Source organism: Echinops telfairi, unplaced genomic scaffold (genome assembly GCF_000313985.2).
Source record: "Echinops telfairi isolate 266 unplaced genomic scaffold, ASM31398v2 ScPeMD7_5592;HRSCAF=6446, whole genome shotgun sequence".
Classification (NCBI taxonomy): domain Eukaryota; kingdom Metazoa; phylum Chordata; class Mammalia; order Afrosoricida; family Tenrecidae; genus Echinops; species Echinops telfairi.
Window position 1 is genome coordinate 15,315,511 of NW_022109491.1, and position 18,575 is coordinate 15,334,085.

At 41.3% G+C, this 18,575-nt stretch overlaps 1 protein-coding gene and 1 pseudogene across 5 annotated transcripts in view; one reads left to right on the top strand and one right to left on the bottom strand.

Moving 5' to 3' along the window:
- Window positions 1–18,575, top strand: part of CHD6 (chromodomain helicase DNA binding protein 6) — a 160,498-nt gene that overhangs the window by 27,257 nt on the left and 114,666 nt on the right. For all 5 annotated transcript variants that reach the window (XM_045295407.1, XM_045295412.1, XM_045295409.1 and 2 more), the window contains exons 3-4: window positions 7,368–7,515; window positions 9,774–9,923. In XM_045295407.1, the coding sequence (XP_045151342.1) occupies window positions 7,368–7,515; window positions 9,774–9,923 (298 nt within the window). The remainder of the gene's footprint in view (window positions 1–7,367; window positions 7,516–9,773; window positions 9,924–18,575) is intronic.
- LOC105979686 lies at window positions 16,355–16,805 on the bottom strand (annotated as a pseudogene).

An 18,575-nucleotide genomic window follows, 5' to 3' on the forward strand; every position in this document is an offset into this window, starting at 1 on the left:
CAATGTCCTTCTGCTACCTTATTTACAGGTTTAGTGTCCATCTTTTCTATCAGATTTTGTCTTTGATACTAAGATTGTCCCATCAACGTTTTATTGGTTATTTACATGGAATATTATTTTCTGTCTTTTCATTTACAACCTGTTTCTGTCCATGGATTTAGGTTTGTCTCTGGTACACAGTGCATAGTTGGGTAATATTGTGTCTTATCCATTCTGCCACTCTCTGCCTTTTGCTTAGAGCATTTAGTCCATTTGTATTTGCTGCAAGTACTGCTAAGATGTGACTTCTACCATCTTTCGGTTTGTATTTTATTTGCTTTCTTTGTCATTGTTCTTTACTGGTGTGTGTGTGTGTGTGTGTGTGTCCTATATATTTTCCTAGTGATTACTGAGAATATTTAACAGCTTATATTTATACCATTCTATGTCAAGTTGATACCAACTCAGCTTCAGTATCATTTAAGAAATTCTGTATGTAAACCATTTTCCCCTGATGTTGTGGTTATCAATAATTCGTCTTTACATTTCATGAACCCTGCAACATAATTTTATCCTTGCATTTATATATTTAATATAAAGCCAGGAAAGACTAGCTTTTATACTTGTCTACGCAATTCCCTTTTAAAGGGATCTTTCTGTTTTGTCTATATCTTAAAATAATTTTCTAGTGTCTTTTCCAAAATACCCATTAGTATTTTCTGTAAGCCCGGTCTGGCAGAAAGAACTCTCTTGGCTTCTAATTTGTCTGGGAATGTTTTAATTTCACCCTTATTCTCGAAGGGTAGTTTGACTAGATGTCGGTGTGTTTTTTTCTTCCAGTATCATTCTTACCTTCTGGCCTCCAGTGTTTCTGAGGGGACATTGGCTTTTTAATCTTACTGGGAGCCTTTATACTTATCTTTAATTTTTGAATGCCTAACTGTGATGTCAGTGGGAGAAATTTTGGGCCTTCTACTACTTTAAAGATTTACAGTCTTAGAAACTAGCTTGAAAAATCTGATAAATGTAGAAGAGAGCTGGATTGGAGAATCCCTTTATCGCCACTAAAGAAAAGATTGGTACCATCCCAAGTCACTAGTGGATGTGAAATATAGGGGGGGACACGTTGCAGAGAAGTAGGGTCTTTGATCTGAAAACATCTCCCCACAGATTGCTTATTAGTTGCAAGGGAGCAAAAGCCATGACTAGACAGTGGTTATGTAAGAAAATGGCCTTCAGCATTGCAGAAGCACAAAAGGAGCCCATTTCGTTCGTCATTGGCACTACTCCGTTGGGGAAGGATACTGTTCAGCAGCTTGGTTACGTGACATGTGATTGAAGTAGTTTTTGCTCAATGGCTGTTTTATAAGAAATTCCCTTTTCCTCAAGGTTGTGTGACCACCACTAAAGTGAATGATAATTTTGGCACTAATACTAATTTGGAGAGACATTACTGGAGTGTTTACCAGTAGCCCTCCAATATTATGAGTTCCTGGTCAGCACTTTTCTTTTAATTGAAAGAATGCACTTCCCTGCTTTAAAGCACTTTTCACCATCAAACACTGACTCCTAAAACTTTGCCCACAGATCTGTGAAGAAACGTCCACCTCACTATCAAGGTGTTTTGATTGTGTGGGCAAAAAAATACGTGCTTTTAAAAACCAAGTTTTTCTCTTACATTTTAAGTTTTGATGGTTTACCAGGATGGTGTTATTGATAACAATAGTATTTATATAATATAATTTTATATATAGTATTTATATTTATTTAAATATTATATTTGATAATGATAGTATTTATCAGGATTTATGTATTGAAGGATGAATTCACTGTTTTAGAAGACCAAAGAAGAGACTTATCTTTCTCAAACTTTATAAAGTGAAACATTCACTGTAGCTTGAGGTATTTGACATGTGTGTCTTTATTTGGAAATAATTTCAGTCTTACAGAAAATGTCCCAGCGGTACATGGAACACTTTATTACCCAGTGCACCTGCTCACAATATTTTAGCCCCATTTCTTTATAATTAGAGAGGTCTATCTATATGTTCATGTGTGTGTGTGTGTATGTACATATTTATATATGCAAATGTGTACATATGTCTGAGGGGCCTTCAAAAAAGTTGATGAAGAAATCCCATCTCTTAGTTACTTTTTATACATGAGCTTCTTGAAACCCCTGTATTACTCTATACTCACCTAGCCATTTGAGAATAAGTTGCATACAATGGGTCTCTTTATCACTACACGGCAGTGTGTATTTCCTAAAAGTAAGGCCATTTTTATACTTAACATTGTGTTGGCACTGCTTTTGTTTCATTGTAAGGAGTAAGCAGTCTGGGGAGAAAGTTAGGGTTGTGCAAATATCTCACTCCTCTGCAAATTGTTCTCCCTAGATCTCTCTCACACCCTGTGGTGACTCTGAATGGAACCAGTCTTCACTGTGATGTCCACAAAAGGATTGCCCAGCCCAGCCCTTCTCCGCATTTATCACTTAGATTCCACAGCAATCAAGAATCTTCCTTCTACCTCATGTATTGACTATCAGTTAGTACTCATTTTTAGTACTCAAAGTTTGGCTAGCGAGTCAATTCTGACTCACTATGACCCTATACAGACGACGTTTTTTCCCCCAGTGGCTTTTAATTCATTACTGTCCTGAATTACTTGGGCGCTGACAAGGTCTTAATTTTGGCCAACCCGAACTTGGTAAGCTATTTATTGCCTATGTTGTTTTGACATGACATCTCCATTCATTTCTTCTCATTTCCTTACTTTGCTCAAGGACATAGCCAGATATCCCAGGCTTATCTTTCTTTCCTATCCTGGCCTTGGAATCTGTTATTTCTCCTCGGAGCTTTCGCATTAGAAACCAAGATCTGGGTACTTCATTGTCCTCATTGCTACTGAAGCATCTATGAATCTTGGCCTTTTCATTTCTTAAAACTCGGAAGTACATACGTGCTCACCCGTATATGCATACACACATACCTACTCGTATGTTTGTTTGTATTCTTATTTTAAAAATCATGAGTTTATGCTAATTGCTTCAATTCACATTTCTCTCCACAGGGGTTCCAATGTTTTGTATTTTCTTCGTCTTTCTTCCATATTGATTACCTTGACTCCCAACCTCAAACATTTTCATGTTTGCTTAACCCTGTACTACTACATCTAGTACTACTACTAGTTTCAGACTTGCTTCACCCACACAGCTGCCAGAAAACAGTTCAGTGTTTCCTGCTCTTCCCTTTCTCTGGAGAGCTGACTGAGAAGAGTGCAGGCAGAGACGCGGTGGGTTCTGCTCCAGACTATCTCAATAAAAGTATCCCAGTAAAGGCAATCCCACTAATCTCATTATGAAAAAATTTAAACAAGTGTGAACACATACAGGCATGAAAGGAACACGTGCCAATAGACTTGTGCAAGGTCGTCAAAACCTTCCGTTTGTTTTTAAAAGAGAAACAAAAGGCAGTTCAGAGCATGATAGAGCAAAGCACAGAAAAATGAGGAGGTATGCCTGTACATAGTCACAGTGTGCAGAAGTGAAGCGATTAATTTCTGTGTCTGTTTTTTTCCTCTCTTTAATATGTTGATTTGCTTGAAATAATGTGGATTAATTTGTTTTAGTTTCTTCCTGCCTTCTTTCCAGACTCATTAATTTTTTATCATGTGTACCTCCATCAGGCTTCCAAAAGTCAGATCTGTTCCGAAAGGCAGTCTCGAGTAGTTTCACTCCCTCTGCCTTTCGTCCTCTGTTCTCCCCTCTTCGTCGATGATCACCTTCCTTGTTTTCTGGTCTGTTTCCTGAGTGGGTCTTTGAAATGACAAGCCAGTGCATATTTTTTTAATTTCCCTTTTTTTCTTACACAGTCATTTTCCACTTTACGACCTATTCTTGAAGTAATTTTCTATCAGTTCATAGAGCTCTTATTTTTATGAGAACATAGCCTCCATTGTATGTGTGTATCTAGTTACTGTAATCTCTTTTGTTTGGACAGTTCTCACTATTCATCATTATCAAATACTGCAGTGGATAACTACCATATATGCTTTTGTCTTTTGATATGGTTGGAGTTGTTTCATTAGAATCATTACCTAGAAGTGGAATTGCCAGGTCAAAGGGTATATGCATATGTAGTTTTGTTGCATATTGTTGAGCCACTACTTTTGAAGAAACTGGAATTTCAAGGAGCAAACAAGCATTCATGTACCAAATCTGTCAAGAGTATAGTAATTCAGAGGTTAAGGTTCTGACATTTGATGAAAGTCGCGAAGTTTTCCTAACAACAAATGCATTTCACTTGATCTTCCTGCAAGATGAATTCACATGGTATTTCTCGATGTCCTATTTGAAAATCTCATTTGCAAGTTTACAAGGAATCCTGTCTTCCTGATACTTGTTTTTATCAGAAGAACTCCAGGAAGAATTTTTGGGATTCAAAATTGATTCTGTTGCCAAAGATAACCTCTAGAAAATCATTTTGTAGATTTCCCAGGTAGAGTATCATTTTGTTTACCCCCAAATAAGTGATCAGATTCACTAGGCAGTTTTCCTGACATATATTTGAGAACTTGTGGATGAAAAGCTAGTGTGCCCCACCCCAGCCTTGACTTGGGAAGTGACTCTTCCTTACTTCTTGTAATGTGTTTCTCAAAACATGGGAAGCAGCTGCATACATAATTGCAGTAAACTTTCATATTTTGAGGAAGTTCTAGGCCCTAATTGCCATTTGTACCTGGCATGTTTCACAATGAATTTCATATTTCTAATATACATATATTGAAAATTTAAATAAATATATTTTTAATATAATGAGATTGGTGTCATAACATTAAGAAGAATGGTTTATGATTTTACAGAAGTTTGAGGTTCTCTAAACAGGCGATTATTTTGGTGCTTTCACCATGTGACTATAGATTCCTTTAAATTTAAATTATGTAGAGCAAACTAATCACAAACCTGTTTAGTGAGAAATATGTAAAACATACCAGCAACTATTTCTGAGATCTTTCTACATTGGGTCATTGTATGTTTTTGTTGCCAACTCTTTAAAAGTCATTGGAGATTCAAGTAACATTACAGGGGAGGTTAGAGTTTTTATATTTACCCAAAGAAACAAATTAATTTTAAAAGGTCAAGGAACTCTATCTGATCCAAAAGCAGTGGACTGAATCAAATGAAACCTGACTCTGAGCACTCTGCTGACTCCGGTGCCCTTCAGGGTTTCTCGTCCAGAGTATGGACGTCGCTCTTTCCGGGTTCCTCGTGGAATTCTGGTTATAACAGTTCAGTGAGACACAGAATGTGTAATTATCTTGTAGTGTATAAATTGCTATATGTACACTTTTTTTAATAATGAAAGGCCACAGAACATATGAGGTAAATATTCCTCTGAAAATTCAGCATGTTTTAAAAACTATTTCAATTGTGTCTCCTCTCCAGAACTGATAAGTGAAATCACTTTTAATTTTCTTTGGTTGAGGTTAGAAAGAAATGTTACAATATGTTTTCCTCTAAAATGGCAGGTTCCTTGAGTAGCCCTTTTCTCAGGCTGAGCCAAAATAGTTTTCATCGTGGACTTCACTAGTAGGCGAGCTGTCTTCAGCCTTGGGCATCATGGATGGGCTGAGTTCCTGCTGATGGGCAGGGATTCAAGAGAGGCAAATGGCTTCAGCTGTCAGCTCTGGTTGGGTTGCTTCCCTCACGTTTAACATAACATGCTGGATCTCCCCTCTGTAAACAGGACTGTGCAGTGGTCCTCTCTTAACCACACCTGACAATGTACCTGATAAGAAATACTCTTTCTTCCTCCTCCACTTTGTGTCTCTTGTTTAGGACTCAGTGGATCTTTTTAATCATTTTTACCTTTGAATGTTCACTGATTGTATGTAGCTTACATCTTCATTTTTCTCTTGCCTGGGATTTCCCCAATGCCCCTTCCCACATAGAATGAATTCTAAACTCTCTCCCTTGGTGGAAACTAGATTGTTTCCTTTTTAGCTCCATCACTGCGTGTCTGTGTACTCACCTGACCATCTAGCCACACAGAATTATCTTGTGCCAAATGTGTGCTTAACACTGCTTCATTCCTAAAAAACATGGCAATGTTAAGAACGTACACTGCCTAGATTCAGAGCCCATTTTCACCATTTACTAGCCAGGCTCCCCTGGTGATCTGCTCTGACCACACCATGCCGAAGATCCCTTAGGCATAACAAGATGAGAATAATGAGGCATCTGCCTCATAGGGTAGTTGTGAGGGTTAAAGGATACTATTCTGAGCATAGGACTTAGAACTGTGTATGTAGTGAGCATTATGTATCTGCTAGCTATTATTATTATTCTATATTACCTGACGAAGGCATGTCAAGATTCTATATAAATTCTTGTTCAAATGGCATTTCTGCATCTTCCAGCTAGAAGTAATCTTATCCATCCATTAAGTATTCATCAACTCATTAAACCTTTATTGAAAACTTACTGGGTAGAAGGAATAAGACTACTCACTATGAGGACATGAGACTGAATCAAGTGCATACTGCCCTCTGGGAATTTAGAGTCTGGTAGGAGAGGTCAGGGAAGTATAAAATATCCATTCATTTAACAGTTGTTCACTGAGCAACTATTGAGAATCTAGACATTGGGTATAGTTAATTTGGATTCTGAGCCTGATGTCATAGTTAATGACTGATTTTGCTAAAAGACCAGACAGGATCCAAGTGCCTTAAGTAAAGCATGGCCAAATCACTTTGGCATAGCAGAAAAGAAAGATTTTACTAGCCATGAGAGTCGGGGAAGGCTTCTTAGAGAGGTTGCGTTTTCACATGGGCATGCAGGGTGGGTAGACTTTGCTCATCTCTACCTTGGGTAGCATTCTGTACCACCTTGGGCTAAGGTTATAGGTAGTGTGTAGGGCCCTCACGAATGTAAGCTCCTCGAGGGTAGACGTGGTTCCTGCCATAATGAGTTCTTAGTGCTCACTCCTGGTCTTAAACATAGACTGCTCTCAGTACAGGCTCTGCTTATGTCACTTAAGCGGAGTTGGTAATTTGATGATTCATAATACCTGTAGTCATTGAACTTCCTGGAGAAGAGATGTATAAACTTAAAAGTTCTGGATTTGTAGAGGTCCACCTCTTGTTTATATTTCTATTAACTGTAGTCATAGTAGCCACGGTGAGAGGTATGACAGAAGAGTTTTTGAATCGATCCCTCTGGACGTTTTTTCCTACATGTTCGAGAAGAACATCTTAGGGGTTCCCCATCAGAGTCTGCCCTAGCCCTAGAAGTTCCAGAGTGTGTGATTTCTTGACTTTGAGCCCATCGGGAAAATCTTAGATTTGAAAACTGCCCACAAGGTTTAATTGTGAATTTCTCCTTGTAGCAAGGAGCAAGGACCAACCCCAGTGGAGAAAAAGAAGAAAGGAAAAAGGAAAAGTGACACGGCAGTGGAAAGTTTAGAGCTGGATCAGGGCCTGCCGAACTCATCCCTGCGGAGCCCCGAGGAGTCCACTGAGTCTGCAGACAGCCAGGTACAGCTGGGCCCAAAGCCTGGTGGATGGAGGCGCAGCTGCTGCATGGGATCTTGCTGCCACTGATGCTATTGTTGCTCTGTGCCTGTCTCTAGCCTACTCTCTGCCCAGACCTGGCCTGGGCTTTGCCTGTTCTGGTGGATGAGCAAGGAGAGCACAGACTTTTCCCTCTAGTATGCTGATCCTATTAATAATCTACTTTTTTAGGGTGCTTGCCTTCTTTTGCGAAAGTAGCCTGCTATTAGACTATAGAGGGAACTGGTGTGGGGAGGGGATTAAACCAGGCAGGTAAGGTTCAGGAATCTATTTTACTGTGTAGGTAATGTCTGTAGTGCTCAGAGTGCTGCTCCAATCTGCAAGAAGACTCTTCCTAATCCCAGACTCACACCAAAATCAAACTCTGTGCCGTCGAGTCATTCAGACTTCCAGCAACTCTATAGGACAAGGTAGAACGGTCCCTTTGGGTTTAAATCTTTACAAGAATAGAAAGTTTATAGTCATGTGTCACTTAACATTGACAGTCAAAGCTCTATGTTACAGAGTGCCTGCTCTTTGTGAACTGTTGGCCCAATATGTAACTCAAAGTCAGGGAGGTACAGTCACATGCTACGTGATGTTTGCTCATGCGACTATACCCCTGTAAGGCCCGCTACATGAAAAATTCGAGGTACGTATTATATGGTTAGTGGATATGAATAAAAGATGTGCCATGCATCAAAACGTCCATATTGTTGTATTACACATGTTTTAGTGTATCTGGAAATGTTTCTGTAATGTTTCTTATGAGTAGAAAGGTATGCTATATATTATATACTACGACAAACATATGACTAACTGATGTTAATATGAGCCATACCTATAAGACAGACTCAGGAGCAGAATCTGTTTGTACTCTGGGGACTGCTTGTATGTAGTATGTAATATGGGTTGCATAACACCCAGATCACGTAATGTCCTCTCTCACAGAATGTTTCCTGGATATTGAGCAACACATGACTAGATTCATTATCCCAAAATTGAAATGTTTGACTAAACATGGAAGCAATGAATTACACACTTAAATCTGATTTCTGAAGCAATTGTATCCATGGCATTGGTAGGCATTTTCTCCTTGATGTAAGGCAGCCTCTTCTAGAGACAAATTCCAATGTTTGGAAGGGTTCTGTTTCGTCTGATAGCTATCCTTAGCTACTTCCCTGGGCCTTACTGTGTCAAGGGGGCTTTTAGATCTTGATGGCTGTCTCTTCAAGGACTGTCTGCACACTCATAGGTTTCTGGATGATATCTCCTGTCGGAAGGCGTCAGCTCCGAATTTCCTCAGTGGTAAGAACTAGGTTCTGGGTCATCAGGGCAGAAGGCCCTTCACTGCTTATAACCAGGCTCACGGCTGCTAGCTGACCAGTTGGACAGAGGAAAAAGCACCTCAAGTTGAGGGTGGTTGGCCGGGCACTGGTGTTTGCTGGCTGGCAGCCATGTGACCCAATGGCTCAGGGAGGGCCCTGGGTTGAGGTGTTCGTTTTTAGTACCTCACCTAAAGCCAATGTCATGGGACTAAAGGTGAAGAAGTGATGGGAACTGAGAGAAGAGGCCTAGAGATTTCTGTACAAGGAAAGGATGGTGAAGTGTTGCTTTTGTTTTTGAGGTTTTAAGCATTTCAAGTGGGCTAGCTGATGGCCAGGTCTTGGAAGGGCTGTCACTGGATGTGAAGATGAACGGGTGGTTTTCTGTTGGAGGAAAGTCGCTGGGCTGCTTGGTTGTTAGATATCCCCGCTAAAGGTCATGGATGCTTAATTATAGATGAGTCCTTAGATGGACCTTGTTTGCCACACGTAGGATGTCTGCCAGTATTTCAAGGAGTGTTATGAGAACATCAGGATAAGTCCTGATATAATTAGTATTAGTGTTTTTAGCTTGTACTTCTAGGTACACATGGTTGGTATGATTTCAAGCACAAATGAATCAAAAGACTGTCATGTTACTGTCAAAACCTGAACTTCCAACTAACCAGAAACTTAACCGCAGGAGGAGGAGGAGCACAGTTGCCGCCATGGATAACTAGCATACCTCTCTGGGTGGATCCTGGCGGTGTGGAGAGTAGGCTTTCATTTCCTCCCTCAGCCGCATTATCTCTCGAGTGAATTCAGTTCACAAAAGCTTGTGCTAAAGAGAGATGCCTTCTGTAAAGTGAGGAAGTGAGAAGAGACTGTTCTTTGCCTCTGACTTAGAGATCCTCACTGACGTGTGGGTTTGCCCTGCAGAAACGGCGCTCCGGAAGGCAAGTGAAGCGCAGAAAGTACAACGAGGACCTGGACTTCAAAGTGGTGGACGATGATGGTGAAACAATCGCTGTTCTTGGAGCAGGCCGGACATCTGCCCTCTCAGCTTCTACCCTGGCTTGGCAGGCGGAGGTAGCCCTTTTGCTGAAGGCTTGACAGTCATTTTGGCCCACTTGAATGAGACCATGTTAGGTGCTGCTTATAAACTTCTAATGGCTTCCTGTTGAAATTCAAGTGAAAGACAGTCTTTTTACTTTGGCCAGCAGCACCCTTGCAATTATATTCTCTCCTATTGAGTCAGATGTGTACCCCTTTCTAGTGACATGGGCCGTCTTTAATTCCTTAACATTAACAGCTCTTTCCCACCTGCAAAGCCTTCTGCCTGGAATCCTCTTCATACGCATTACATGGCGGGGTCCCTTTGCTTCCGTTTTATCAGAAATGGTGTCTGCTCGGAGAGGTTGTGCCTGGTTTTACCTGTCTGGTAGAGATCCCTGCCCATGTCCCAGTGATTGGTGAATGCAGTCACAGAGGATGTGCTAGAGTGCCTGGCTAACAGGAGGAGTGGTCAGGGACATCAGAGGTCAAGGGTTTAAGAAGGGCCCCTTTCACCGGAACTAAGGCCCCAGAGCTCTCCTGGTACCACCTGTTGTGATAGGACACCTAGCTGAGCATGGCTGGACAATGGGGTCTCGGAGGAGTCAGGCTGTGCAGAACCTTGGATATCAGTTGAGATAGCTGGCCTTTGTGCTATAGTTTGAATGAGGGGTATATGGTCCCAAGCAGAGAAGCAGGATGGCCAGACTTGCATTATAGGAAATCCCCTTAACTGCATTGTCAAGGAGGAAGAGCTTTAGGACCTGACACCCAGGTACTAGAAAGGATGAGAGTGAATGCTGAAAATGAGGGAGCCAAGGAGCATACGGAGAAGAAACTGCCAACAAAAGCAGCAGCAGGCTGTGCGTGTGGGAGGGCCATTGTTGGCGGAAGCACATTCTGGGACCTGGGCTGTCTGCTTCCACAGACACCACTGCTGACTTAGCAGACTCTGGACTCTGTGAGGGGTGGAGACACGAGTACCTGTCCTGCCTCCTGGACATAAGTGTTGTAACTGTAGTCATTGGTGCTTTATCTTCTTAAACCACCTTTCCTCCCACTTAATGATTTCATATGTCCTTTCTCTGTGCTTTGCAAGGCTTTATTGTTCACATTTTGACCATCAGGAACTAAGTCATAGAACGATTCTAGACATGGTTAAGTTGCCTGTAACCAATGACTAGCACATAGGAGTTGATTTCATGGTCCTCCACTCAGCGTTATCCCACCAATGAAGGTGACACATCATAGGAATATTAATACGATGTATCGTCATTTCATTATTTCTCAGGCAAGCAGTCACAAATAGCCATGGCAAGACTGCCATGAGGTGATAGGATTATGTTGCTGTATAACGGGTCTTACTCCCCCTTGGGGACTTTATGGTTGGTTTGGTACTTAGAACACTATAAGGGATTTTATTTTCTCCTAATAGTCATTTATCCTAAACCATATCTCAGTTGTTATGGCTTGTCCCTTGGTACCTGAAGGGCAGCATTACCTGATTTGACACAAAATCATTCAGGAAATTATAGGAATCTTTAAAAGGCTTTGTCCCACCCCTAAGAGTTTAATAAAAAGAAGTTTCATTATTTATACCTCCAGATTTATTCCTGAATTGAAGAGAGGAGAAGGCATGACATGGGGGTTTGCCTTAGATGTGCAGAGAGGCAATCATGAGTCTGACCTCCAAGCCATAAGCCTGGCCCCACCTGTGAGACCGGCAGGCAGTGTGTGAAGGGACTGCAGAGAGCAACTGACTGAGCAGTTTTCAAACGGGTGCTCTGGGGAGCCCTGGCAGCTGCAGAACCCCATGGCTTCACCTTGTGTATCTGTCTTACATTAGGGGTTTCCGGATGAGGGTGGAGCAAAGCTTGAGAGCCCTGGATCTTATGCCAAGGCAGTCCCGTGGCACAGAAAGGCAGGTGAAGAAGAGACCTTTCAGATGTCCGTCTCCTGCAGCCCTTTGGCTAGGCTGGGCTTGCCTTACTGCTTGCGTGAGCATGGCACTGAGAATGCTGCGGAGTGGTCACCACAAAGGCCCCAGTGCCACGTCTCTGCATGCCTGTGTGCTGTCTGTGCAGAGTGCTCAGGCTGAGTCTGACTGCTAGCCCCTGTCCCAGCCCTAAATTGAAACCTCAGATTTGATTTCCTAGTGGTGAGTGGCTAAAAACATCATGATACATGATTTATTCTAAATCAAAACTGGCCTGTATGTGCAGCCCCACTTTGAGAATTCTAGAGGGCCATTCCGACCCCGACTTAGGTTTGGGATTCAAGGTGTAAGAATAAGTCTGCATCCTAACTAATTATTTGCTTCCACATTCTACTCCAACTGTTAATGGTGCTGGAGCACTGATGAACTTCCACCGTGCTGCATTGTGTCTTCTCAGCTTGTAGACTTTTCCAAGGCTGTCCCAGTTCATGTCTTCTGCAGTTCCTATATGGAACAAAAAGACTTAATTTGACAAAGGCTTCAACCCCTGTGTCTGTGTCTCTGTGCACATGGCCTGCCTACTATTTTCTTTCCTTTTTCTGGTCTGTATGCTGCTTTGTGGTAGATGCCTTTGTCCCCTCCACCCCCACCCTGATATGTGTCTCTTAAGCACAAGAGAGTTTCTTTAAAGTCAAATTCACAGAATTATAAAGCAACCACTTAGATCAGCACTTCTCAACCTGTGGGTCGTGACCCCTTTGAAAGTTGAACAACCCTTTCCCAGGTGGCCTAAGACCATCGGAAAACACACAAATATTTCACAATATATCATTGCATATTGTTTTGTGATTAATCACTATGCTTTAATTATGTTTAATTATGTTCAGTCTAACAATGAAAATACATTCTGCGTGTCAGATATTTACATTACGATTCAAAACAGTAGCAAAATTACAGTAATGAAGTAGCAATGAAGATAATTTTATGATGATTGGGGCTCACCACAACATGAGGAACTGTATTAAAGGGTTACAGCATCAGGAAGGTTGAGAACCACTGACTTAGATGAAACCTTTGTTGTGGTACCTTTCATCCTCTTGTTTCGTAAGAGATCCTAAATTCAAATATATAGAGACCCATTTATTCCATCTTAAGCAAGACAAAGACAAAAACAAATTATTTGATGAGAGAGACCATCAGCATGAGGCTGTGGTGTCAAGGATTCACAGCCACACATGTTCTTAAATAGGACATGGAACTCAAAGAAAAAGGCCATAAAATCAATCCGTCACAGTTGCAGGTGGGACTACAGAGCTGGAAAGGGACTGTGATGGGGATGTGTGTACTTTAGAGATAGAAACACCTGTAAGATCGGTTCAGGGTCTTCCAGCCACTCTAGATGAAGTATGACTCGTGACCATGGGGCCTCTGCACCCCTGTTTCCATCAAGGGGTATGCTCAGACAAGTTCTCCAGGGTGAAATTGCTCCTCCCTGGCCTTGCCTGGAGGATGGCCGAAGGTCAAGAACAGCATGGAGGCTGAGTCTATATGGAGACACAAAATGCAATTGGGGCTTCCACTGTAAATCAAATTCAAACCAAAAACCAAATTCAATGCCATCCACTCAAGTTGGACTCATAATGAGCCTGTAGGAAAAGGTAGAACTACCCCTGTGAATTTCCAAGACTGTAACTCTTCATGGGAGTAAAAAGCTTCCTCTTTCCCCATCAAGCATATAGTGGTTTTGAAATAATGATCTTGCAGTTCCAACAAGTAACCACTTTGCAACTGGAGGCTCCTTTACTGTAAGCTATAGCCATCTGCAAATCTAGTACTCAGAACTTAATCTCTGCTATGTATTTTTGTTATATTTATTCTGAAAATGAAGAATTGGCTGGAGCCCTTCACAGTATCACCATTCGTCCGCATCACCACAGACTCAATGCTCTTGAACCAGTTCCAGTTCATAGTCACTGTATCGCAGTGTTTCTCAACCTTCTTAATGTCGTGACCCTTTCATACAGTTTCTCAAGTTGTGGTGACCTCCCCCCCCCCATAAAATTATTTTCGTTCCTACTTCATAACTGTAATTTTGCTACTGTTATGAATTGTGCAACCCTTGTGAAAGGGTCCTCCGACCTCCAAAGGGGTCGCAACCCACAGGTTGAGAACCGCTGCTTTAGAGTCTAGGAGATGGATTGACATAATGGGGGGGGTCAGCTGTTGTATCGGATTAGAGCTGTTAGTGCGTTCAGACTGCTCATCTCTCAGTGAAGGATTATGATTTATACCACATCTCTTGGGCATGGGACACAGTTCATCCCATAACAGATGTGTTTATGATATACTGATTTAATGAATAAACCTGTTTAGAACCTACTGTGTAAAGCTGGTATAAATTAACCTATGGATTAGAAAGATAAAGAAATTCATCCTTGCCCACCCCCACCCTGTCTTTTTTTCCCTCTGGCATTCATCTGCATACTCACTTCAACCAACCATTTGCACCAACAGACAGAACCCCTTTCCTAAAGTTACTTTATGAAACATTGGCATTGCTGTAACCGTGTACTGACTGTTTTCCATGCAGGGCACTAGTTCTGGCCGTGTCAGTTGGTCCAATCCACTCAGCTGGGTGAGGTTCTCACTCTGCCATTTCTCCATTGGCTACAACCCTTGAGCCCCATACTGTGTTTTCCTTCAGATTGCCTCGTACATTTGTTTCCTCTGACTTTCTATTGCTAGCGTCTGTGGTGAGGCCGGTGCTCAGATGACTGCTGTAAGCACTTTTCAGATTCCCTGCTACAAGTCTCTGTCCTCCTCGATCCATTACCAGGTTAAATTTCCCCCTTGGTACTACAATCTTCTTCTCAGAGTATCACTCAAGAAATCTACCACAGATATTACTTGACTTCTATATTAGACCAAAATGTCCTGCCTGCAATTTTTTAAAATGTGGCCTTTACCCTACCTAGCCATCCTCCTGCATTTCTGCTTTTGTGTATAGTTCTGTTCCAGGAAGACAGGTTATTTAGTATTCCCAAATGTGTGTCCTACTTCCTGTACTGGAGTTCCTCATCTTTGGGCCCATTTTTCCAGGACCCCCTCTCAGCTCTCCTCTTCGATGAGATTTCACTTTTTAGGGTCTGCGAGTAGTCTCAGTAGTCTAACCTGTCCTCACCGTTTCATCTCTTTGGACCAATAGGTACGTTCATAGCGTTCACCCTGCATCCCTGATGAGTGTGTGTAAGCCCTTTGAGAGGCTTGACATTGCTTTTGTGCCTTCATAGCACTTGGTGCATGTTTAGTGATTTAGGAGACCATTTTTTTCTTGACACGCATACACACCCCTCTGATTGGTTAGGTAAACAGAAGTAAATGAGGTGATTGCTGGAAACTTTCAAAATTTTCTCTGCGGGGCAAAGAAAACATTTTTTATAATTTAAGAAATTTTTTTATAATTAAAAAAATATATAAGAATTCTCTTAACTTAAAGTGGATGAGTTAAAATAGTCTTCGTTGAGGGATAATTTGAGAACATTCCAAGCAGTTATGAACAGATGGCGCATGTGGAAATGTCTTTGGCAAGCGGATTTAGTTTATATCTGTGTGTATCTGTATACACCTCGTGTTTATACACACACGATCATGCTTACGTACAACCTCTATTTAGGTGGGGGTAAAATCCTGTTCTTTCAAAATTCCCCTATCCTACTTGTTACTTGCTTTTCCACCAAAAATTGGTTTATAGTTTTTTCAGGATCACCATTTTATAAGCACCAAATGTTCACCCCCATAATTTAACCAGTATCCAAAAATAAATTGAAATTTTGCTTTAGATTTTTTCTTACTTGAAATTTTTTTATTATGAGTGTTTTAAGTACTCCATTCTTTGTTTATTTATTTATTTATTTTGCATTTTAAAAATGCTCTTTACTTTTGGATTAGCAATTAAAATACACAATTCTTACTTGAGGATGACAATTAAAGATTACTCTAACATGGCAGCAGCAAAAATATACCTCTGCAATTACACAAGGGCTAAAGAGGAATCCATAATTAGGTTATTCTCATGCGGACAAGAATGATTCTAAAATAAGTTATCTAAGCAGCTATTATTCACTTTTCAGGTTTAATTTGAACACACACGTTTTCAGCTGTAGTTAGATTCCACCCGTTTTTCGGAAGGAGTTCTTTGAGAGTAGACTTGCCCTAGGAATGGAGTGATCCGACCGGCCCACGAGACAAGCAGAAAGAAAAGCCAGTCCACTGGTGCCTGCGACACGCTGCACAGCACCCAAAGGTGGCCTTCCACAGTAGCTGGATGTCCTTTAGCCTGGGCCTGCCGTCTGCTTCAGAACAAACCACATCCCAAGAGTTTAAGAATGTGGACATCTTATCACTATCTAGTGAATTTGGGTGGCCAGCCTCTTTTTACAGACTAGACTCCCTGGAATGACCTAGTTCATGATTTAGACACTAGTAATTTGGTCACCAGGGAAGCCAAGCCTGCAAAAGAGAAAGCCTATCTTCAAAACAGTGAACCCATGTAAATCATTTATCTTCAACATAAACATAGAACTTCAAAAGGATGTGTCTCATCAAGTAACACCAACAAGACGGCGCCCGCATCTCTTCTTCTACTGCTTAGGTTTGGCCCAGTATTCCCGATACATGGAATAGAGCATCCCAACAGTCATGGCTCCCACAACAAAGCCTTGTGCTGCCACGCGCATGTGGATCAGGTGGACCGACATCTTGGTGTCTCCCCGGCTCTTCAGTTTGTATAAGCCATACGCCACGATTGCCGCACAGCCCGCGATTCCTATGGGGACAAAAGGGGCCTCTACCTTTTCTGATGAGTTTGGATCCCTGGTCTTCATCATATGAAGAGAGAGAAATATCTGTGTTGGATGACATAGTTGTTGGTGAGAATCTTTCTGAGATTGAAGAGTTTTCCACAAGGCACAGAACCACGTTCAACTCCCCTACTCCATTCTTTTAGTACTAAGAATGAAAGCTCTGTATTTTATTCATCCAAGTACTAACCTTTCCTTAGATTCCATCTTAGTGAAATACTTGGGGTATAATTACAGTGCTGCTGTCAGACCGTCTTTATTCATCATGTTCGGTAAGAATAGAAGATTTGAAGTAATTTAGTCAAGAAGAGAACATTGCTCCTCTTAGTCTGTGAGTGCTTGGTTGCTGCTTGGGTGCACAAATTCTGCCCATGGACTGAATGGTCTGGCCCAGACTAAGAGACTATATTCTTTTTGTGCAAATCCTGTTGTTGATTGATTACCAAGGACTGGTGAAATGAGGTGGAACCCTGGTGGTATAGTGGTTACATGTTGGGCTGCAGTCTGGAAGGTCAGCAGTTTGAAACCAACGGCTTGGCGGGAGAAAGACTGGACTTGCTCTTTTCCTGTAAACCAACCCCCACAGGGCAGGCGCTCGATACTAGTCAGCAGCTGACTTGAAGACAGTGACGTTGTTTTGGTATGCTGAAATGATTGGAAACTAAAGCAACCCTCACATGGGGGGCGGAATTCTGAATTTTATAGAATTTCAGGGTTGTGCAAGAAGGTTCTAGGAACTTGACCAGAGGTAGATTGAGTTCTCACACTCTTGTAGTACTTAGAAGACAAAAACTCATTAAAGGAAAAACTTACTTAAGATACTTGTTAGACTTTATAGCCTGCTTGGATTTGGAGGCTAAAGAGCTAAGCTCAAAACCTCCAAAGAGCAGGTGTTTCAGGGGAAATAAAGATAATGCCAGACTCTCAATTGATGGCTTTACACATCCATACTGGAACAAGATAAAACAAGAGATGGACTGAATTTTGACAGTAGCTGATCTGATTCAATCCCTGATTGAACCAGGGGAAACATACCCTTCCTCTAAGAGAAAGTAGAAAGTAGTTATGATGGAAGATTCCATTTGTAGCAGCTCTGATTCTTGTTTTTTTTTATCATTTTATTGGGAGCTCTTGCAACTCTTATCACCATCCATACATAACTACATTTTGTCAAGCACATTTGTACATTTGTTGTACTCATCATTCTCAGAACCTTTTTTTTTAAACTTTTCACATTTTTATTTATTTATTTATCTATTAAATCATTTTATTGGGGGCTCATACAACTCATCACAATACATACATACATACATACATACATACATTGTTTTGTAGATGTTAAGAATTTTAATCATTTTATTGGGAGAGTGTACAACTGTTCTCATAATCCATATGTACATCCATTGTGTCAAGCACATTTCTACATTTGTTGCCATTATCATTCTCACAACATTTGCTTTCTGCTTGAGCCCATGGTATCAGCTCCTCATTTTTCCCCTCCCTCTCCGTCGCCCTCATGAACCCTTGATAATTTTTTGAACCCTTGATAATTTATAAATTACTATTATTTTGTCATATCTTACACTGTCTGACATCTCCCTTCACCTACTTTTCTGTTGTCCATCCCCCAGGGAGGGGGTTATATGTAGATCCTTGTAATCGGTTCCCCCTTTCTACCCCACCTTATATCTACCCTCGCCACTCTTACTGGTACTGAAGGGTTCAACTGCCCTATAGATTCCCTGTGTTTCCAGTTGCTATCTGTACCAGTGTACATCCTTTGGTCTAGCTGGATTTGTAAGGTAGAATTGGAATCATGAAAGTGGGGTGAGAGGAAGCATTTAAGAACTAGAGGGAAGTTGTATGTTTCATCATTGCTACACTGCACCCTGA